This window comes from Athene cunicularia, assembly GCF_003259725.1.
Source record: "Athene cunicularia isolate RWA chromosome 5 unlocalized genomic scaffold, athCun1 chr5_part1, whole genome shotgun sequence".
Taxonomy (NCBI): Eukaryota; Metazoa; Chordata; class Aves; order Strigiformes; family Strigidae; genus Athene; species Athene cunicularia.
In genome coordinates this window covers 42,612,074-42,634,578 of record NW_020799101.1, presented here as the reverse complement: position 1 = coordinate 42,634,578, position 22,505 = coordinate 42,612,074, and the positions used below count along the sequence as shown (strand labels likewise).

Genomic DNA, 22,505 nt, shown 5'->3' with positions numbered 1-22,505 from the left:
CAGTACACCTGGAAAAAAGCAGAATGTTGCTTACGTAAAAGTTTTATTGGAAATTCTTTGAATATTTGAAGTACATTGGAGACTGTTTCCAAAACAATACAATTTAGGAGCCTTCCCCTTCACCCAAAGCATCTGTACATCAGCAGCTCCATCCATACTTAATATAGATTCGAGCAGACAGCTGCTAAACTAAACACCCTTCATAACACGATCTGTGGCAGGCCACAGCAGCAGCTAGATCTTTCCTGAAGCAGAGCATTTGTGCAGTGGTCAGGGAACTTGGAGCCTAGATGTAGCAACTAGGTGTTGAAACTGAGGAATGTCCAGAAAAGAGGCACATAACTCAGCCCTAGAGAATCTCTTTATTGCTATGGCCATCCAGCTCAACACTAGCAGCTTATATAGGCAAGTTTCAGCCTTTTGAAGTAGAAAAAAAAAACGCGCCACACTGACCGTCTGCCTTATGAGATGTGGGAGCTGTAGCCATGTTAGGAACTGCATCAACGCATGACCACAAGGATTTGGCTCAGGAGCCCTTTGGGGCAGGCTGATGAAGTCCAACCTAGTCTGTTTTCCCCGAACACAGCGTGACCCATCTCTGCTGTGCTGCAGGCCAGATGAAATCACTTTCCCAAGCAGAGCCTGTATGTTAAGGCGACAGCAACCACCTTCCTACAAAGCGGCAGAGACCAACTTCCCAAGCAGAGGTGAGTGCCAGGTGATCCATTAATTCCCTGTGTTCCTGCAACCTTCTGTGACACTTTTCACCTGTAAAACAAGGTGGCTCTGGTTGTGGGGATCAAGTATTTGTTAAAGCCCATGTAACTTAAGCCCTCATGAGCTGTTTATCTTGAAAGCTTTCTTACATGTTTGCACATCTTATTTTGCAAGGACTAAGCAATTTCTGTGTGACGCTGCTGAAAAGCTGAACTGGTTGAGTAAGCTAAAAAAGGTCTGGTGGGTAACTTTCCTTCAGTAAATCCCTTACCTAGTTTTAGACCTCACATGGCCTCCCACCAAACAAATCACTCCACAAAAAAGCTGGTAAAGTTCAAAGCCTTGTGTTGCTCTGACCTTGCACTAAGCTCTATTTGGAATTTGGTTCCTTGCTTTAGCAGTCGCACAGAAATAGTGTTGTAGAGTGGTGGGGTTCCCCTGTCGGCTGCAAGCAATCTATTTCACTTGAGAATGCAGCAAAGTTGAAGAAGCTGCCCCATTGCACTTACAAGAAAGCTAGTTACTCAGCCACTCTAAGGAAATTAAGATTGCTCCTCAGTAGGAAGGCAACACAACCCCACTTCTGGAGACAGAAAGAAAAAAAAGAAAAAAGTGTTGTGGGACAGTAAAGGGTCTTGCAGTTGCTCACTCTAGTTATACATGGGAGGAGGAGAGAACCACAAGATGACCTACCTTATCTAAGTTTCTGTTTAGTGTCACTGTTTCTCCTCCCATTGTTACATCAGGCAAAAGACACGCAACAGCCAAATCAACCACAGAGCACCACCAGCCAGTCACGCTGTTGATAGCCAAATAATTACAAAAATAAAGTTTCAGCTAATCAAAAGCCAGCTGATTAAAAAGTACCATAAGCTCCCCAAAAATGTGCTTCTTTAAAGAAGATGCCTTCTGAAGGGCTGAAGAACACAAGCAAATTCATCCACGCCTATCAGAATACAGCTTTTTACCAAGTCCCTGCCACTCCACTCCACCAATGTGTGTGTTTCATTCCATCAGTGGGCCCTGACTGGATGTAATGGACACACAGTCCCCAAAACAGAGTATTATATTAGAATAATCAAGTCTGTCTTAGAAAATAAATATCTTGGATATTTTCTTGCAAAGAGAGACCAGTCTCACTGGCCTTGGTTCCATGGCACACTTGCTGTCTGCAGTGATCCAGGGCAGAATGACCCGCACTACTACATGAAAACAGAACATCTTTTAAATATAGGTTTCTTTAAAAGCAATAAATATTTCTGGATTCTTAAGATCATCTATTAACGATAAAGCAGAGGGTTTGCAAGGGTTAGAGGAAAGAATCTTGGCCTAAGGCTCCTAGTTATGTAACCCTAAAGAAATAGGATTCCTAGTATTTACAGTTACATTTCAGAAGCAGAGACTATGAATTCAGCATCATCACAGCTGCTACGTGCAGGCTGGCCAACAGTCAACACTGGTAAACTCAGTGTGGCCGAGCGCCAGTACGCTCGGGAAGGAAATGTGGAAAGCGCTTCTGTTGTTTCATCCCTGCTTATCAGCCTAACAGGCGGCCTCACGCAAAACAACTGCATAGAGACCCAGTTCCTCAGAAGCAGGAAAACAAAGGTAACTTGTATTACACAGGTCCCAAAGCTGACGTCTCTCCCTGGGCTCCACGCACTCAGACTGAAGTCAGGATGAAATGCCCCGTTCCGCGGAATGGATGTCCTGGACTTCAAACTGTTGAATCTGCTGAACTCACAGACCCTGGAAACGAGCTGAAGCTCTCTATGCTCTAACAGGATCGGAGACTGTAGGAAAAAGTCTGTTAGCAAGAAGCTATACCTAGGGAACTTACACCACAGGACCACGGGAGGAAGCGAATGGTAACTTTTCACAAAGCCCCTCCACACAGAACAAAAACTGAGGAGAGAATATGTTTCACCAATTGGAGTTTGACTTTGTGTGTTCCTACTGAAGTCTGAAACTCAAGACTGAGTGTGAGCAGGAAAAGCGGTCCAGAACTATGCAGTGGTGTAGTCGAGGAAAATCAGCAGATGAGCTGTGTCTGCTGTTGAAGAGAGCAATCAAAGAAGGCTCACTTGATGGAAGGAACTAAGTCAGAGTGAAGAGACAGGAGTTGGTGGGGTTCAGCCTGGAGAAGAGAAGGCTCTGGGGAGACCTTACAGCAGCCTCCCAGGACTTAAAGAAGCTATAGAAAAGCTGGGGAGGGACTCCTGATCAGGGGGTGTAGGGATAGGACAAGGGGTAATGGGTTTAAACTGACAGAGGGCAGATTTAGATTAGATCTAAGGAACAAATTCTTCAGTGTGAGGGTGGTGAGGCCCTGGCACAGGTTGCCCAGAGAAGCTGTGGCTGCCCCCTCCCTGGCAGTGTTCAAGGCCAGGTTGGACGGGGCTGTGAGTAACCTGGGCTAGTGGAAAGTGTCCCTGCCCATGGCAGGGGGGTTGGAACTGTATGATCTTTAAGGTCCCTTCCAACCCAAACCGTTCTAGGATTCTAGGAAGATAGGACTTTTTTCAAATGAGGATCAGGGAGAGCATTATAAAGTATGTATGATTCCCACATACAGAAATGTCAGGGTTCCATACCAAATCCTCTGCCATGGACTGCGCTCCAATATCAATGGAGAGGCTGCTGAGTTGAGGGGGGTTCTGAAACTCACGGTAAAATGTCCCCAGGTCCATTGGAAGAATGTCATCTTTTGAAAATGCTGGTTTCTAGAATCAAAGATACTGCTGTTAACTCCCATTCAGAGATGCTGGCTTCCCCTTTCCCATAATCTCAGGTAAAGTGATTACCTGCTATCAGTAAACATCTTGGCATTACAACTGTTGCTGCAATAATGCAGATTAAATAAAAACAGCCAAGATCTGTGTTTGCCTGAGCACTTGGAAGAGAGCATTTCCTTGGAATCTGGCTCCTTCAGGCATTAGAGAGAGGACACCGAGTCCAGGTGTTGGTAGGGAACTGAATGTTTGATTTGTAGCTGTTGGTTGTGAGTATCAGTGTCTGTAGTTTTGGAACTGTCAAGCTCTAGTTTGGAACTGTGACTCCTGGGTCTTTTCCACCCCCACTGAAAACTACTCTTCCATCCTCTGCCAGCACCCGATGCCCATCTAAGATGCAGGTGTTAATATGAGAGCACTGATGAGGGCACTTACAAAGTCAATCATGACAAAGTCATCGTGGGTGTTCCCTGTGCTGCTGCCACTGGAGCCCTCCGAGTGTAAGCTACCTTGCAGAGGAGATTCAGTTTCTGGGGAGTCAGGAGGATTGACCTGCCCAAGAAATGAAAGACGGTGAGTGCTGATCTTACGGTCACACCTGTCAGTTTATTTAGACAGTGTGGGGGCAGCGAGGAGGTTGGACAATAAACATATGCTACAGCAGGGGCAGCAAACACATACTGTTATTTGCATGTCTAGGGAGTCCAAGACTCAACATGGGAGGCTTCTCGAAACCAAGCAAATCTGAATAACTAGTTCTTTGCTCAAAAACCAAAGTGGATTCAAGGTAGGGAACATCATGGATGTTGCATAAGGGATGCTGAGAAGGCACATATTATACCTCTGGAAGAGGCTTACCATGGGGTCGTTATCTTCCAGCTCAACATTCTTGGGAGCAAACATGGCAAAAGGAATGTCTAAGTTGGCCATGGTCACCTGAGGAGATTCAGCAAACAGAATTTCACTAAGATGCTCTACTTACCCCGCACAGAAAAGGATATTGAAAGTCTTTCGTCAGGCCTGCCCAAGATCACACCAGCAGTTAAGCAGGAGGCTGACAACCTCACTTAAAAGACATAAAATAGACTGTACTTAGCTGACCTAATGCAGATACACACCCTGAGGTGGGATTGCTTAATATATCTTGTATAATATAGGCAAGGATTAACGAACTGCTACAAATTCAAACAATTCTCCTTCATCCATCCAAAAGGCCTAGAAGATCAGCCCTAGGAATCAGGCAGATCTCTCAGCTGCCCTAGCTGAGCTGAAGTGCTTGTTTACCAGTGGTGAACTGGTCTGCTGCATGTCCCTTCAAGGAAGGGAGGCTTGCTACCAGCTCCCACACTTTATGAACCTGTGGTAGCAGCAGATCATTGCGAGACCCAAGTGGAGCATCAAATCTTCCATATCTAAACGGGGTGTTGGCACATTCAATGGCTGTCTTATCCCAAAAGGATTTTATAAAGAGCAAGCCTATGGCAAGACCCTGCAGGGAAATGCAGCAGGCAGGAATATGCACTCTCAGTCTCTGAGGTTGGGCTGGGCCGGTTTTTGCTCCTCTGTGTAGGAACATACAGGAGAAACAGGTATTATGGTGCCCTCTGAGGAGATTTACTGCTAGTTACCTGGTTAATGGGTTTGTTGACAAAAGCTCCCACCTTCCGGATGAAGATGGTCTCCAGAAGGTCATGTGGGGAGGCACACTTCCCTTCGCTGCTGTTTGATACCGTTTCTGTGTCCTCGCTGTGGAAGAAAAGTAGACTAATTAGTGACTCATAGCACAATCAATATAGACAAATCACATGCTTTACAAGACTCCTTCATCTTTCTGGGTTTAGTCCTAGTATGGGAAGAAGGACAACAAATCTCTGCCCTTCTACCACACCTTCCTCCTCAGTCATGAGCACAAAAGGGGAGTGGGACACTTGTGGAATCAGATTTTTGTTTAAAGCTGGATGAAAACTATTTAGTTGAATGAAAAGTTAATGCCAATGGAAATAGGAATTTTATTTTTTTGGAAGATGGACTTCTGATTTCAGAATGTGCATGTTCATGGCAACTACTATTATTTTTCCAGTAATACAGTAGTCATAGATCTGTCAGGAGGTGAGTGCAAGAACCAGAGCTGTATCTGTCACTCGGGTTACAAAGGCAGCAGTCTCATACATCACAACCTCCACTGCCAGTATGATTAATTCACTGCATGGCTATGAGTTAGTTCTATGACCTGTTGGTTGGTTTGGTTTTTTTTCTTACTACAGGTATTCAGAACTTTAAAACAAAACAAAAAAAAAGTTTGAGTCTTCTGACAAGAAGACTACTTAGATAGCATACCCAGAAAAGTGCTAGTGCAACTGTGATTTTTGGTTTCCTCATAGCAAAATGTCTGCCTAAGATATTTGACTCAAAACTACATGACCCCAAGAGACACTTCACAAGAAAAAAAAAAAAAAAAAAAAAAGAAGGATTTAATTAGCTGATGGAGGTGATTTCTGAGAGTTTGAAGTTGCATTGTTTCCATTTAAGTAACTTTGTGCCTACAGTTTCTTAATAAAGTAGCGAATGGATTTGTGGTAGCTACAACTGGTTTCAGTAATGGTTCACATTAAGTCTGGAGAATTTATGACCTGCTTGTGAGCTTCATCTTATTGTTTTACAATCAGCAAAACAAGTAGAGAGATTAAAAAAAGATAAAATTTATAATAAAGTTAAAATTGGCATAACAGAAGTTGCAAGATTGCTACAGTAACTAGCAAGTGTAAGTAGATGGGTGAGATCATTGTCTGGAGAAAGGCTGCGAAAGCCCCAATCAAAGAAAGCTGCTAGTTGTTTTGGGGGATGTAAAGACAATAGTTATGCTACAAATAATAGATAAAAATGGGAAAACAAAAAGTTTAATCTTAACAGGTTTATAAATGGGCTAGTACAAGTGGTGGATCATCTAAAACCAACTTACCTACTAGAAGGAGTAGCTGCTGAGTAGTGGACTCCATCCAGTGGGGTGCACATCCTCTCTTGGTCAGCTTGGGTGCCATGTGCTGGCTGGCTAGGAATTGGGGGGACTCCTCCCTCTTTGCTTGGACCAATCAACTGAGATGGAAAGGAACAGTCAAGCTAGAGATCTCAAAATCAGGCCAACACCGCAGTGCAATATGGGAGCAGATTCTGTCACACTGGGACTAAGTTGTGGGGTTTCTGGCATATGGCTGGGCTCTAGCCCCCATGAGACTGACAGAGGTGTCAAGTAGGAGATGATCACCACAATACACACTTTTTTTATTCCCTTCCTACTCTACTCCTCTCTGGCCATAGGTCCTCTACTTCAAGGAGAGGAGGGGAAAAAAAAAATCGTATCCTCTTGCTACAACCTCACAGGTCTCTACAGCCTCCTAAGGAGGGGAAGTGGGGAGGGAGGTGCTGAGCTCTTCTCCCTGGGATGCAGTGGTAGGACACACAGGAATGGTTCAAAGCTGCGCCGGGGAGGTTTGGACTGGACATGAGGAAGCATTTCTTTACCGAGAGGGTGGTCAAACACTGGAACAGGCTTCCTAGAGAGGTGGTCGATGCCCCAAACCTGTCTGTGTTTAAGAGGCATTTGGACAATGCCCTTAATAACATGCTTTGACTTGGTCAGCCTTAAAGTGGTCAGGCAGTTGGACTAGATGATTGTTGTGGGTCCTTTCTGACTGAAACAGTCTAGTCTATTCTATTCTACCATCACTGTGTCAGCAAAACTCTGGTGTGGCAGCAACATCACAGGCAGAAAAAGACTTCTGTCAACTTTGCTTATTTGTCTGATGAACGGGTGCAAATATGCTGATATGGACTGTGAGTGTATCCTATGTCTAGGCCACAGTGCTGGGCCTGGAGAGCCATAGGGGTGGCAGCTCTGTAAGACAGCCAGAGTCTGGAATCAGTCACATGCTGGTGCAGGCAAACAGGGATGGTGCCTGCTCTCTTGGCATAGTTTTTCCACAGGATCCCTACCCCAGTAAAGTCAGGGATGCTGAGGAGCCAATTCCCATCTCCTGTGCAAGTTGTACTTTCTCTCTATTTACCTTACATTCTTTTCATTCCTGACAGACAGGGTACCAATGCATGCACTAGTTACAAGGCCTCTCTCAGATGTACAAGTGACACAAATAGTTGCAATACCAGCCACGCTTGTTCTACCCTCTACAAGTACCTGGTGAGGGTGTGCAGCATTCAAGCCACCAGCAAAGAGGACAGGATACCCCATGTCAGCTGATCCAACTCCCAGGGCAGCAGGCTGATAGGAAAGACGAGAGCTGGAAAGCTAAGAAAGAAGAGAAAAAACAAGAAGGGCAAAGGGAGAGGAGAGAGGAAGGGGAATGGGGAATGCCCCACAGTCTGAATAATCATCAGTCACTGAAGAAGGAACAGGAAAAGTCAGAGGCACAGCACAGCATTTCAGGCTGGCAGAAGGATGCTAGCTTTTCATTGGAATCAATAATGAAGGTTTTTACTCTAAAAAGTTCTTACTGCAGGGGACTAAGTCTGGGCCTTGACAAGAAAACAAGACTGGTTTCCTACCCACACAGGAGGCAGCTGTGCAAGGTACAACTGACATCCAGTCACAGGGAAGCTCTGCTCTACAGGCCTCTTTCATACCGGTAAAAGCATGAATGCCATCATTAACTTACTAAAGAGCTAATTAATATTTTTTTTGCCAAAGCAACTGCATTATCAACTGAACCCATTCCCATTGTACATTAAAATAACTCATCTTCAAGGCCTGTTCAAATAGCTTCAGCTAAAGAAGACAGAGTCCCATGAATGCACTAGGTAAAGAGAACTGGGAAGCTAACCCAGCTTGCGAGACTGCTTTAGGAATGAAGTGCTGGAAGCAGTGAAACCCAGAAGTTCCTTAGAGACCCCAGGTAGAAATCTAGCTGGTCAGATTAAATAAAACTTTCCTGTTTTAGCTTGCTTGACCTCAGGAGGAACACTTCTTTCAGAGTGATACTCCAGCAGCACCAACGCCAACATCCCTTACAGGGGTCTGACCCATGAACAGCACTTCCATCCACCTGAGGCTGGTTATGCTGAATGGAGCACTAATGACTGTGCAGGTTCTAGGGACACTGGCTGTTGAGAGAACACTCAGCACTGTGCCTTACTACTTGTGTCTTTCACTAACAATCCTTGCAATAGCTGTTGTTTATGCAGGGGTGCTTGTCCTGTCTTTGGGAGACCTTCACTTGCAAAGGCATTTAAGCAGCGAGTCTCAAAAATATGCCTGGCCCACTGTGGGTTCACCAGCCTTTCCCATACACAACCAACATTCCACATTGTCAAATTTGTTCTTTCCTGTATTTGTTCTGTCATGCCAGAACTGTATCTGGTCATGCATAGCATATTCTATTGACAACTCACTTGATGTGAAAAGGCCAGTCCCATCACTGGGACCTTCAAGGTGTCCGTCACCACAGGAGGAGGGGTCTGAAAATGTGCCTTTGTGACAGTAAAAACACACTGTGCACAGACACAGACACACAGAGGAAACAAGGAAAAGAGAGAGAGTGAGAGGGGGGAGAGAGAAAGAGAGAGAGAAGGACTTCAGAGAAGAACTATGAAGAGTTGGATGAACTGAATGCTAGTGAAGAGGTTTTGGCTGCAGCAGCCACACCTACACACAGAGCAGAAGTCTCAGCATTGCCAGAAGCATATTTGTTTTGTAAAGAATTAACTGTTTTCTGATCTCAGTAAACCACTCAACACAGGTAATATTTTAGACTCCAGTGAACACTGACAGAAAGTAACTGCCAGTGACTCTGTTCCACAGCTAATTAGAATTGGTACCAGCCAATTAGCAAGGAGAAGATTGAGCAGATGCCAGAAAAAGCCAAGAATGTGGGGGTTTTTTGGCATTGTACATATTTCAATACTCTCCATCCATCCATACTCCTAACCTTCCAGCATTCTGAGGGATCATATCTTGGCAGGCCTGTGCTGCACCCTTAGAATAAAGGGGACTCACACTAAGGTGCAATTCAAACACATTGATGTGAAGAGATAAATCTGTCAAGAGGAGTGACATGCCAGAGGTAAACTCTCTCACAGAGGGTACTAATGCAAAAAGGGCAATACCAACATGGTTCAGTCCCATACCTTCTCCCAGTCATTTTCCTTCTAACGGTTTCCAGTTTTAGGAAAGCTTCATTTCTGGGTATTACCCATGGCCAAACTTTCTCCTGAATTTTGGGCTACTCCATAACACACACAGACATACTATGCAAGATCATGGAGAGAAAGCAAGACCTATTCCCTTGCATCATGCAGGTTAGGCCTCATTTCTACTGGGAAGGCAGGCACAGATTTGGACAATTTGCCTACAGAATCACACAGTTGCCAGTATTTTCCTATACACTAAGTTGTCGATAGAAAGCTGGGGAAAGAAATTAACTTTCTTTTTCCTCTCTTCTAATTTACTTTAGAGACCATTCTGCCAAGACAGCCTTACAATTCTAACTGTGGTAACAAAGACTGGCAGTTGCTTTATAAATAAGTGCACAGCATATGGCAACTATGAGCCACAGGAAAAGCAGGAATGTAGGCTCATACTTAATGTGAATCCTCAAGGTTCATCTGGTTTCATAAAGCTTTCCCCCTCGGTGACAGCAAAGCTTCACGTCCCCTGGGGAAACATCAACTTCGATGTATTTGCATATGCTATTACTGTTAAGTAACACTGGTAAGAGCAATGCAGTGGAAATTTCCTTATAAAACCTTTTGCATTTAACCCATTTTATGAAAAGGCAGGACACAACTCGGCCACAAACTCATCTCCTCAGCTGTGTGTTGCAGAATAAGAAAAGCTTTATTCCATCAGACTTACCGTAAGCGCTGGCTGATTAGTTCAACATGATGATGCCCTGTCACCCAAAATCCACTTGGCACAAAAATGCTTCCTAAGAAAAGCTCATTCACACAGTAGAATACATTCTGCTAAACCAGTCATACTGACTCCTCTGGAGCAGTGGAAAGACCCATAGCAATTTAGAATGGCATTCCAACGATACTTCATTCTATGCTTCTCATCAACAGCAAAAGAGATTTAGAGTCTTTAGATTGTCTTTAAAGATCAGTAGAGCCATCTGCTTGGCTGGACAACAAGGCAGGACATTCCTAAATATTTAAAGCTATAGGACAACTACAAATCTGGCCAAGTCTTCAAAATACAGAATTGTGGAGTTAGATATATAAGGACAGCAAAAGAAGGAGGAATTGGAGTTTCTGTGTTTTGATATTCTGAAGGAAACCATTATCTATTTATTTTAAAACTGGAACTTAAGTGAAATTTGCATGGGTAGGTAGAAATACAGAGCATTAAGTCCAATACTATGATCCAATTTTTTTTGCTGATACTTATTCCTGCTGCTCCAACTAATTTTAGTTGGTCCAACAGATAAGGATTTTGTCCTTTTCCTGCTTTTCCATTCTGCAATGCAGAAAATACGACTGTACTATAAGCATTTTCCTTGTATTTCAGTGTTTCTTGCTCAGTGTCAGTCTGTTACCTCTACTTAACACTACCTGGCAGCAATCTCTTGAATTCCTCTTCTTGCAGTATCGGTATGTGAATGTGCAAGTACACTGCTATCCTCTTCAAGCACATCTCAGCCCAGCTACAGGAGTAGGTTCTTTTAATCTTTCTCAGTAATTCAATATTTCTAGTCCCCCAGCATTTTGTTGAAATTAGCTTTTACTCAGAGTAACGATATAAATAACCCACACATTAAATTTTCATTAGCAACAGGAGGCGGCCTGTTTGCACAATAATTGATGTAGGAGTATGCACACTACCCTAACAGCGATTGTTCTGTCTAAGAGTAGAAAGAGTCTGGTTTCTCTTACCTGAGATGGTGGAGAGGTGGAAAAAGATGTGGTACACACTTCTTGAGAATCTTCTACTGAGGGGTATACTGCCCCATTGTCCTCACCAGCTCTACAGCAACAAGAAAAGCAAAGCTTTCTAACTGGAAATATTCCTTAAAATGAATAGTAAAACACACTGGACAAACACTGCAGGGAGGCTGAGCGTATTTAGGGGGAATTGAAATGAGAATTATGAAGGACTCTCATCTACTTGGCAGAACTGAGGAAAACCAAGGTATGACACTTTAATTTTCCCCAGGTGCTCCTCTTCTACCCCTACATAGAAACACTTCCCTCTCTTTTTTTAACAAAAGGTTTTGTTATACCAGCTAATGCTATTGGCTTCAGTGTTTACAGAACTGTTGTCAGACACTACCTACCACTGGTCCCAATCTGTGCGCCCTCACACACATTTTAGAGAAGACAAACCTGATCTACAAAGAGAAATTAAACTCTGATCTTTCCCCAATGGAAATATCCGGAGATGTATGCTTCTGGACATGTACTTCTACAGCAGGATTAACTGTTACATTTTCGAATTCCCAAAGGCAGCCAAGGTTGAACATCCTTTGTGTCCACGTGCTTCTGTAAGGAATCTGAGAAAATACTGTGGCTTGCTGTACTCAGTCTTCTAGATGTGAGGAGCAAAATGTCATGCTTCCTCCTATGCTCAATCATGTCAATATGATTGACACTAATCCTCCAGTCTCCCTTCCCATGCAGGCAACAAACAGTGGAAAAGGCTCCGTATTTGGGCATAACTGATGCCTTCACCATGGCCCGTGACTTCAACTCAGTATTTCCTCACCTGTAATTGCAGGGGTGCATGGGTGAAGAGCTGGGATAGGGACGGTCCACAAAGTGATCAATGATAATCCCCATGATAGGAGGGGTCCTCTCAAACTGCCTGCAAGGCAACAAGTAATGGTGTTATTGGCTTCTTCTCTCTACTCTCACCCCAATTCATGGTGTCCTCACAGAAAACCCTTCTGTTTGTTAATGGGACCAGAGCATCTTTACAATTCAGCCATGTAACTCCAAGCATCAACAAGCCGGAGTTCTAGAGTCTGGCTCAGGGCTACCCAAATACTCCCCTTGCTGCAAGACTGAAGCATGAGAGAGGGTATGCTCCATGAAGGAGAATCTCAGCAGGAAAGGATAAGCAGAAGGGAAGGATTTAGGGGTTCATAACAGGAGGGGATTAATAGTACATTATTGTAAAACAGTTTCTGTCAAGATCACATTTTCTCACCTGGTTGACATGAAAGCGAGGTTGATTCTGTAGGCACAAGACAAAGTGATGGTGCCCACTGGTGTACCCACTGTCCCAACACGGACTGTCTGGAAACCTGTAAGGTTAAGGAATGATGATCAGTTTCACTGATAATTTATGTCGCAGGCTTTTCTATTCTGATGTTACATTATCTTATTTCTATAGCGTTTCTGTATCCCTTGCAATCTGAACTTCAAAGGCACATATAGAACCCATGACAAAACAGCAGCACTAGGCTGCCTTGCTAGAGGCTTCATCTACAAGACTTTTGATGTTGCTCTCTATCTTGGTCTAACCTATAGCTCTGAAGTGCTGCTTGTTCCTGAATAGATCATGATCTCCTTTACCAGTCCTGCCCCCTGCCAACATTCTTCCATATTCTTATTTCAGTTCCAGATCACTAGAGTTAAAATGGCAATCGCCCTGGATTTTAATAAAGTACCACCATTATATCTGTCACTGTATGATACAACCCTTCACTGGTAGATTCACATAAAAAGCATATGTAAACCTCAAGAGTTAATTTTCCTTATGGTACTTAGGAATAGTAATAAATGGCCAGCCAGTACGAAAAACGGTTCTGCTCTAGTTTGTGTGTGTTGCCTAATCATACCTTCTCCCAAGCCACTCAGTTGCACTTCACCAAAATATATCCTGCAGGAAAAGGAAGAAGAAAAGTTATTAGGTCCACTGGGGACAAAATGCTATACATACCCTTATTCCTTATTTAATTTTATGAGATGAAAGGCTGGAACTAATTGTTCTCTTTAGAAAAAAACCCAACCAAAGAAGTGGCTAGAATGTCTGTCTCAAAAAACCTTCCAGCTATTTCAGAGGAACACATGTCATGTAAAAAGAAAAAGGAAGAGAAAACGCTAGTCTAATCAGAAATTTCTCTGCAAGTTTTTTAAGCCTCTGTGGCAAGTCTACAGTTCAGAGCAAAAATGCAAAGTGATACAAACTTCATGGACAGGTCCGAGACTAAAATCTGATACTCATCACACAACATAAAAGATTAATTATTCTGTAAAGAGACCTGCTTTTAAGTACATGCAAACCAGCAATGGAGACAAGAATGAAGAAATGGCTGGGATTTAAGTTCTCAGCTGCACAAGTGATAACAAACCTGAGATTTAGAATCATCTAAATTAGCTATACAAGTATGTCAAAGGCTTTTCTCAAAGCCAAAACTAAAGGCTGGAAGGTGACAACCATGAACCACAAGTCAGTCAGATCTCACAGGCTAAACAGAGTTGAACTCAGTATCAGGATGAGTAAACTGCAAGAACTATAGGAAGTGGAGCTGAGGATGAATCGTTAAAATGGAATAGAAGGAGAGAGTCTGAATCTATACCACAAAAGTATGCATTGCAGTTATGTGCAACGTAGGCAGGCATTTATCAAATACAGGTCAGACACTGAACAATGGGATGCTAATAAGCAATTTAACAGTCCTTGCATGTAGAATTTTTGTATTATTCTCAATACGGTAGGCAAACAACAGTAATTCACAGGCTGTGCTTAGCTTTTCTTTCAATACTGAGATGGAGGCTATAAGGTGATATATAGCCCAAAGTTCTCTTCTGTCACTGATCAGTAGTAGTTAAATCCAAATAATCTGAATTTATTATCACTCATCCCTTTTTTGCCACATTTCCAGCTGCACTGTGCATGTCTAGAGCCTCTACTGTTTGTATTTCAAATGGAGAATTTCATGTTCTGCTTTACCTGTACAGTATTACATATTCATGGCCTTGTTTCCTTGAGAGTCTGTAGGCTGGAGTTACCCTAGTTATAGCAAGCAAAGACTTCAGCAGTAGAGACAGCCTGTTGTATACAGTGTATGAAACTTTGATTTCCTTGTCACACCTATAGAACACAAAGGAAAAAATTAGCCTTTTGTTCCCAACTAAATTGTTTGGGTTTATTTGTTTTATTTTTTTAAAAACAAAATGAGTCTAGGCCAGTTGTTTAATGTCAGTTTTATTGCCAAAATGATAAAATAAAGCCCCAGTGTGGCTGTTACTGACCAACCAGCTGTAAGTCCTGCTTCAATCTAGTCACCTGTTGTAGAAGTGACTGCTGAAAAATGCCATGCAGCCTTCTACTAGACAGAAACATCTTTTCAGTATTAAAACCAGTTGTTGTTACCGAGTATATGAATTCTTGTATCTGAGGAAGCATACTAACTGTAATGGAAGAATGAAGAAGGAATAAAATTACCAGTTTATTTTCTTGACACCAATATTAAACAGTTTAACTTGCTACACTAGATGAAGAGGGGACTTCCCTTTGTCCCAAGCCACACAGCCAGTATGTGCTCATTCATCACCATAGATTGAGCACGCTTCCTCATTTCATCAGCTAAAGCAAACGCACACAAAGTGGGAAGAATGCACTTACTTTTCATTCATTTCTAGACACCAAATTTCCAGCTCCATGGAGTCCCCCTGGATGAGAGAAAGGATGGCAAACAAAGGCTCATTTCAGAACACAAACCTTTTCACATCTCATTAATGATCAGCAACAGCTACACCTCTCAATGAAAACGTTTGTCCTGACTCCCACTTTCTTGTAATGCAACAACACGAGAAGGTGCACTGGAAGTCTCACTGCACAGTGAGATCACCTGAGGGAATACCTTTCTCAGAATGGCTATGCTCTTCACGGTCTAAGAAACTAAATTTTGCTGCGCTGTCATTTGTGTGTTTGGCCTCAGATACTTGCAGTGAATTACCTCTGTTAAACAATACATTTCTTTTCATTAGCATACTACCTAACTTCATAAATGAAGATATTTTCACATTGTCTTGGACTAAAGGGCAGGAGCTCTGGTAAGTGATTTAAGATTCAAGTAAAAAAAAAAAGGCATCTATTTTGACTCATTTCTCACCTCTGAAGTTTTGAGAGAAATCTCCACGCACATAGACCGTCCAACAGCAGGTAGTTGTCCTGCCAGGGCTTTCTTTGCTTCATGGGTAACCTCTGGTATATCTTTGATTGCCAAATTGAACTGCAGAATGAAAGAGATTATTCAATCTTTTTATTTCTTTGAAAAACTGCCTGATGGTGCACTGCAGACAGACTCACAGACCCACATATAACATACTAGGTCAGTGCCCACTGAAATATTTATGAAACAGAAAATTCCCAGATGAGTTCAGGCTTTTCATATTTGCAAGCATTTCCTTGGCTGCTAATTCAAGTGTTTTTCTTGATCCTGCCATAAAAATCATGTTCATTTTCCCTCGCTTGAGTCCTGCCTTCACCCACAGAGTATCTTGAGTCTCTTCAATTTTAATAAAGCCCATTACTACAAAGTCCTGAATTGCAGACTTGCAAACTTCTGACAGAAAATAACTCATCACCCCACCCCCAGCAGATATTGAAAATGTGCTTTAGCTGGCAGGAGTTACTGAGAGGTATAATTTATCTCTCCTCTAATCAGCCCAGAGTGACATGTTGCATGTGAACAACAACAACAAAAAAACCCACACCGCCAATGAACATAACTGAATATAGCAGTAATTCTGTGAATAGTTTTTATAGTCTGCATAAGACTATAACAGCTACATCATGTTCTCAACACACACGCACGTGTATGCATGCACACACACACTCAAAACCCCCAACAGTTACAGAGTTGCTTTAAAAAACATGGCTTTACCCAGTCAGAGCCTGTTGGGGAGGATGATGATCGGGTACAGATTTTCTCTCCAAGTCGGGCCTGGACAATTACTTGTACCGTCTGCAATGGAAAGGAAAAGATAAACACGTTTGAGCTCAGCAGAGCCCTCAGTTCAGAACCTGAGCTAGATGAATTCCAAGTAAAAAAATTGAAAGGGCTGACCAGGATGTAGAGAAGTAGAGTTTGCTATGCTAATCTTCAGGTCGAATCAATTTAAATTATTACAAATAACAGGTAAATGTATTTCAGACAGAAAATCATTTGATGTTGACCTTTCTCTGTAATAACATGAAGTGACTGTCAATTTTGCAATCAAGAGTCGCACAGTTTTTGGTAATACCGAAACAAAATTTACAACTGCATCCCGAACCTGGACACCTAAACTAAAATCAAGTGAATCTGTAAACTTCTAATACAGCCATCTCAGAGTATCTACTTGCATCTATGTAGCAAATGAGGCCAAATTTTATAATTATGTATCAACACAAAGCAAGAGAACATTCTGGTATCATTGCTTTTGGATGCAATATAAAAATTTAGATAGGCTGAAAAGAAAGAGTGGAGTCCAACAGAAGATAGGACCTAACAGCTGGATGGTTACATGTGTTGATAGGAGCCCAAAGCTGACAGAGAAGTGAACTGCCCATAACTGATTCTACAGCAGAACACTTCAGGGAGAAGGAAGAGGATTTGAAGGTAGAAAAAAAGGGTAGAAGATGCTTTCCTAGTTATTCTCAGGAATCTCTTAAATTTGACATCAGGTTTTCTTGTTTTGGTCTTTAGAAAAAAAAAAAACAACCCAAACACAACAACAAAACCAAACCCCAACCCTGTTACTCTAGCTACAGGAAGTACGGCTTTTCTTAAACAAGAAAGAAGAGGCATTTGCCCACAGGAGAAAAAGTTACCTTTAAAGCAAAAAATTTGATGAATTTGTCCAGGTCCTTCCTGTCCTGGGAACTGAGATCAGTGTCCATTGCATATGGCAATCTGAAATACAGCACAGGCATGGGAATGAATTCTTCCTTCAGCATTCTGTTTGGATTCCAAGATTTCAAAATATTTTTCCATTGCAGGCTACCTCAAAAGAAATGATAAGCACCAAAGGCTTCTGCCTGTCAAAAACCTAACATGCTAAGAATTCTGGGGGGTGGGGGTGAGGTATAAACACGCATTGAATAGTTTATCTGGTCAGTGCAAAAGATACTATGAAAAGAACAACAAAGGGGGCTCACAATTAGAACTGTGTACAAGTTCTCCAATTTTGCTAGCTTAATTAAAAAAAAACCAACAAACCCCAAAAAATCCTAAACACCCCAACACCACACTGACTGGATTCTACATCAAGCTCTCCATCAGACATGGCAGCCTCTGCTTCAGAAATAACATATCTTCAGTTATCAGCACTGGTCAAAACCATGCCAAATTGGTTTTTTGAGTCTGAAAATGGTATTCCAGCAGATACTGAAATCTATATAATAAACCATTGCTGGAATATGCTTACATTGCTTCTTTACTTCCAACAAATGGTACCTGCAGTAAACCTGTACAGCCATAAATTTACCTACAGCCAACTAGAATGATAAATTTTTGCCAAGGGATAGACCAAAATTCTCTGTTCACTTCTCTTGAAAGCTCTGACAACAAATACTTAGCCCCTACATTCACATTGCCTTGTTTTTCAAAATACAATTGTTTCTAGCAATACAATGAAGTTGCACAGTGCCTGAAGCAAGGCAGGCCAAGGCACTCATCAGATTTCTGCCACCATCACACATAGCCTGGGATAAATCACAATTTTTCTCTCTCTCAGTTTCTTCATGTGTAAGTTAATCATCATATCAAGACCACAGGGAAGAACACTTTAATTAGCAGCATTAATTGTACTTTTTGCTCATAAGACTTCAAAGTATTAATTTACTCTTAATTCCTGTTGCTGTTTTTGTTCTGAGACAGCTAATCAGCCTGAAGCAGCTCGTCAAACATCATGTATTTGTGATGCGCTGCTCATCACAATAACGCTGGTGTTCTAAGGTTAGTGAGCACGAGCAGCTGCCGTGCACAAGGTTACTCTGCTCAGTGTTCAAGCTTTAAGCAAAGACTGAACTTGCAGGAAGACACGCTATTCATACAAATTAAAGTTTAGCGGGATAAAGGGGCTAATAGCCCTGTTCACACAGATCGTATCTTCTTTAATGACTATGCACATCTAGAACTTCCATTTAAAATATCTCACTTAATAGCAGTAAATGCTTATTTCTGTAGTTTTAGGAGCATCATCCAAGAAGGGCTGCTAGACAGGAGTACTCTACTTTATAGAGCATTTTATAGGGAAAAGTGCTGCTTTCTGAATGACTTGATAAAAAGAAAGCTGGACATCTAACACAGTTAAAAGTTCCTAGGCTACATTCATACTGCATCTCCTAGCACTGCACTGTTCTCATTACAAATTATAATTTCATTTGAGAACTAACAACACAAGCAATTCAACGTTAGATGCATTATCCAATTATACTTTGGATATTTTAACGTCCTCTTTAAAAATATTATGCTTTCCTTTCCTGTCTTTACCTCTATTAGACATAGATTACAGATCTTTTCTACTAGGGGGGGTGGGGAGGGTTGCAAAAGGAATTTAATGAATTTAAAGTGCTAGATGTTTAACTGATACAGCACTCTTTTTACTATAGATACTTTCCACTACAAAAAAACCCAGTGAGAATTACCTGTTATTATTCTTTTGACTTAACTAAGTAAAGTGCACCAAGTGTTGAGCTATTGTAATAACAAATGGAAGGTGTTAGGCTCACTGGTCTGTTAGGGAAAGGAAAGGACATGATCAGCATGGTTCTCTGTGCAGTATAGGAAATTAGTTCTAATGACTATACACCCAAGTATCTCTAGAGGAGAGAAACAGCCACCAGACCCATATCTTAGATTCAGGGTTGACAGAACAAGAGCTTCACAGTTCTACCCTGCTGCAGCAGAACCGGGATTCTTCCTGCAAGATCTCAAACTATCTGTAACATTCAGGAAACACTTGGAGAGTCATACTCTTACCTCTGAAGCTCCAAATGGCAGCAACAGTTGACTCATCAGAGCCTAAAGCAGACCACAAAGCTTGAGGCAAGGTTTCCTGTCAGGAATCTGGAATTTCAGGGGGAAACTGGGATCTTGGAAATCAGCTCCTGACACACCTAAAGGCCTGTGGCCTGATGACCACCATCTCCTCATTTTGCAGGAGGGTGATTACCTGAGATCTGCTAAGGCTTAGGACAGTGTTCACCTTTAGAATCATTCTTGATAAGAGTCAAGACAGGCCTAGAATTACAGCAAACATTTTATTTACAAAAATGTCTCTGTACCCTCAGGTTAGCTGCCACTAGCTGCCCTGAACAGTAAGGGAATTCTTTAAACTTCCACTAAACTCATTCAAATTCTCAGGTCCTGTAGATTGCACTGCCAGCACAGCTCCCTGTAAAGTGCCAGCATCCGGGTACATACTTAGCTCAAGGAAGACGCTGTCTAATTTTACACTGAATAACACCTAGAAGGAAATAACCTTTGGTCCAGGTTAGAAACCCACAGATGACTGATTCCACCCCAACCAAGTAATCCCTGACGTAAACTGATACCTCACTGCTTTAGCCTCACACGTAGGCTAAACAAACCTCTTGGCCACAAGGCTTTTTGCTTTGTCTTCCTATTCCTGCAACATCCATTTTCATACTATAACCTTTAGTTATATGCCTTTGTCTCCACTTTATTCTACACAGAAACATCAGAGACAGGTGTTCAAAGAAGTGTGGCTCTTTTGACTCAATCTTTATTCTTTCTCATGAGGTTATGAGGCAGAGAGTACTAGGCTTATCTAACAGTTTAACATCCAAGTGTCGTGCCTTATGTACTCTACTGGTATTTCTGCTCTCTTTCTTCCAGGAAATGGACACATTAACGTAAGCTGATAGCACCCTGTGTGCATGATGCAACTAACTGCAAGAGCTCTCCCCCTCACACCTTGGTACAGCCCAGAGAACACACAGCTACCCACGTGCCACGTGTGCGCAGATACCTGTAACCCGGGCACCCCACAGGTGCCAGGAACACCCGTGAATACTCACGTTACAGCATGTGTTTAATTCGTGGGAATTTAGTGTGAATATGTGTTTGACACTCCAATACATAAACAGGAAAGGAGCAGAAGCACCTGACGCATACCAGGCATTCCTATTGCTCAGGGGGAAAGTGTATATAGGCTGCTTCCATCACCACCCTCCTCTGAGATTTCACTCTGAGCCATGGCTGCTACAACTTAAAGTCATCGTGCTTTCCTTTCAACCAGGTATTTACCAATGCAAAAGAATTACTCATGGTTCCTGTCCCAGAGTGATATTAAAAAGACCAGTGGGAAGGAAGAAATGAGAAGGGCTGTCACTGTAAGGAGAGGGCTGTGGACAGCTCTCATCCCAGCTGCACGTTCCCCAGACTGGGGTCCTTGTCTCTACCACTCTTCCAGAACTTCTTTGTTAATACAGGACCCAAATCCAATCTCTGAGGATGTCCTGTGTGAAGCTCCAGAAAAGCCTCATTGAATCATGCAGGTAAACAAGAAGTACATGAAAGTTTTTGAGGCTTTTAACAGAGTGCCTTTGATAAATAGGCTTGACTGCCAAGAAAGCCATCCTAGAACATCCCCTGCAATGACCAAGAAGCTTCAGTGCAAGCAGGTATTTTGAGCACATTAATAAGCAACTATAAAAAGATCTCCATAAAGACAGTGCTGTGTTACAAGGTTGGGCCTACAAGTCAAACTCCAGTATCCCACAATTAGTTAAAATTAATCTCCATTTCGCCTTCTCAGTAGGTTAGTCAGAAACCTGGGGAGAGGGAAAGGGAGGGAACAGTTCTAAATTTTAAGGTGTCACTCTCATTCTTTAAAGTTTATGGATTTTTTTAAGAGAAGACTACCGTAGATTCTAGCAGAAAAACTTTCACATAATATAAATATTCTAATGAAATCAAAGGCTCTGTAGTTCACTCTATGGTTATGTTTTGACTGATAAAAAGGCAATTTTTTCCTGCTGATAATAGGTTTACTTCCTAACCGATAAATGGCTTCCCACCTTAGGAAATATCTTACAAAAGCCAGCACTGCCAGCTCCACTGGCTTAAAACCAAAATTAAGTCATTCCTATTGACTGGCAGTTACATTCTGTATGTCCCTAAGGTCTAAAAATGGTGTCAGTTCAAAGGTCCATCCTCTCACTTTGTTTGTCAGGCCTAAGTATACAGACTAAACCAGAATCTGCTTCTACGTAGTCTGTACTACAACCACCAATACAGTCATCAGGTCTCAACTTTTGTGTGAATACAGTTCAGAAAATCTGAGATTCTACGATACCACTTAAGCAAAATAAGATGATGCCGTATGATCCTTCCAGCCATTTAAATACAGCCCGGCTCATCTGAATGACTTATTTCTTGCCACAAGAAGGAGGGTTCCAGCAGGTCAGGCCACTCCTGCAATAATTTGGAGATGCTCTAAACTTCATTTGCATAGCCACCTAATTTTCAGCGAAGGCAGTAATTTACCATGTTTTTTTCCCCCCTTACAATGTGCCTAGTCACACCACTTTTGAGATTTGTAAGTAGGCAGTTTGTAGACTTACTCCAAAGTGACCCTTTTCTACCTGTTCACCAACACGGAGGTTTCTCTGCTCCCACCGAATTGGTGGGAATGACTCTGGCGGTGCCCTAAAAGCCACAGCTCTAACAGGAAAGAAAGATGCGATGATCTGTAAACCCCCGATCTTTCCTAACAGACAGCAAAACTCACATGTTACAGGAAAACTACACGATGGATCGTAGGGCCTGAAGTTCTGTCGTTTCTAGCAGGGTCGGAAGCATTTTGATTTTTAAAGACACCACCCGGAGAGGCGTCAGCGGGCCACATCCTTCCCGGTCCCCACCGGCAGACACCAGCCGGTAGGAAAAGCGAAGCCGGGCCGCCGAGGCTGTCGGCGCCGACACGGCTGCAGCAAAGCCCGACTGTAGCGAGCAGCGAAGCCGAAATAAAACGGAGACAGGAGGCCGCAGCTGAAAGCTTAAGGCTCACGTCCCGACCCCCTCCCCTCAAGCGCCGCCCGCCCGCCGGCTCCCGGAGCTCGCTTCCCCCCAGCCCCGGGACCCCGGT

General features: G+C 42.6%; 1 protein-coding gene across 10 annotated transcripts; it reads right to left on the bottom strand.

Moving 5' to 3' along the window:
* Nucleotides 1-24: 24 nt before the first annotated feature.
* ATG13 (autophagy related 13) lies at nt 25-19,957 on the bottom strand. Of its 10 annotated transcripts, none has more exons than XM_026849738.1 (19): nt 19,373-19,949; nt 17,221-17,302; nt 16,292-16,372; nt 15,518-15,637; nt 15,028-15,074; nt 14,353-14,493; nt 13,238-13,278; nt 12,604-12,700; nt 12,160-12,258; nt 11,331-11,421; nt 8,850-8,948; nt 7,639-7,749; nt 6,409-6,542; nt 5,078-5,195; nt 4,308-4,385; nt 3,885-4,001; nt 3,291-3,440; nt 2,935-2,936; nt 25-2,477 (listed from the first exon to the last, which is right to left on the bottom strand). In XM_026849738.1, exons 2-19 carry the CDS (start codon nt 17,287-17,289, stop codon nt 2,435-2,437), a joined length of 1,638 nt encoding a protein of 545 aa, XP_026705539.1. In that variant the 5' UTR covers nt 17,290-17,302; nt 19,373-19,949; the 3' UTR covers nt 25-2,434. The 10 variants fall into 10 exon arrangements, with proteins under 10 accessions (XP_026705539.1, XP_026705540.1, XP_026705547.1 ...); XM_026849739.1 differs by having other exon boundaries at nt 3,312-3,440; nt 19,373-19,948; XM_026849740.1 differs by lacking the exons at nt 25-2,477; nt 2,935-2,936 and having other exon boundaries at nt 3,145-3,440; nt 7,639-7,722; nt 19,373-19,951.
* Between the last annotated feature and the right edge of the window lie 2,548 nt (nt 19,958-22,505).

Coding starts and splice junctions, on each gene's coding strand:
- ATG13 (XM_026849737.1), bottom strand. CDS start 17,289: ATGGACACTGATCTCAGTTCCCAGGACAGGAAGGACCTGGACAAATTC. Junction 15,638..16,291: donor CCCCAACAGGCTCTGACTGG/GTAAAGCCATGT, acceptor TTCATTCTGCAG/TTCAATTTGGCAATCAAAGA. Junction 7,750..8,849: donor GACTGGCCTTTTCACATCAA/GTGAGTTGTCAA, acceptor CTTCTTTCTTAG/CTTTCCAGCTCTCGTCTTTC.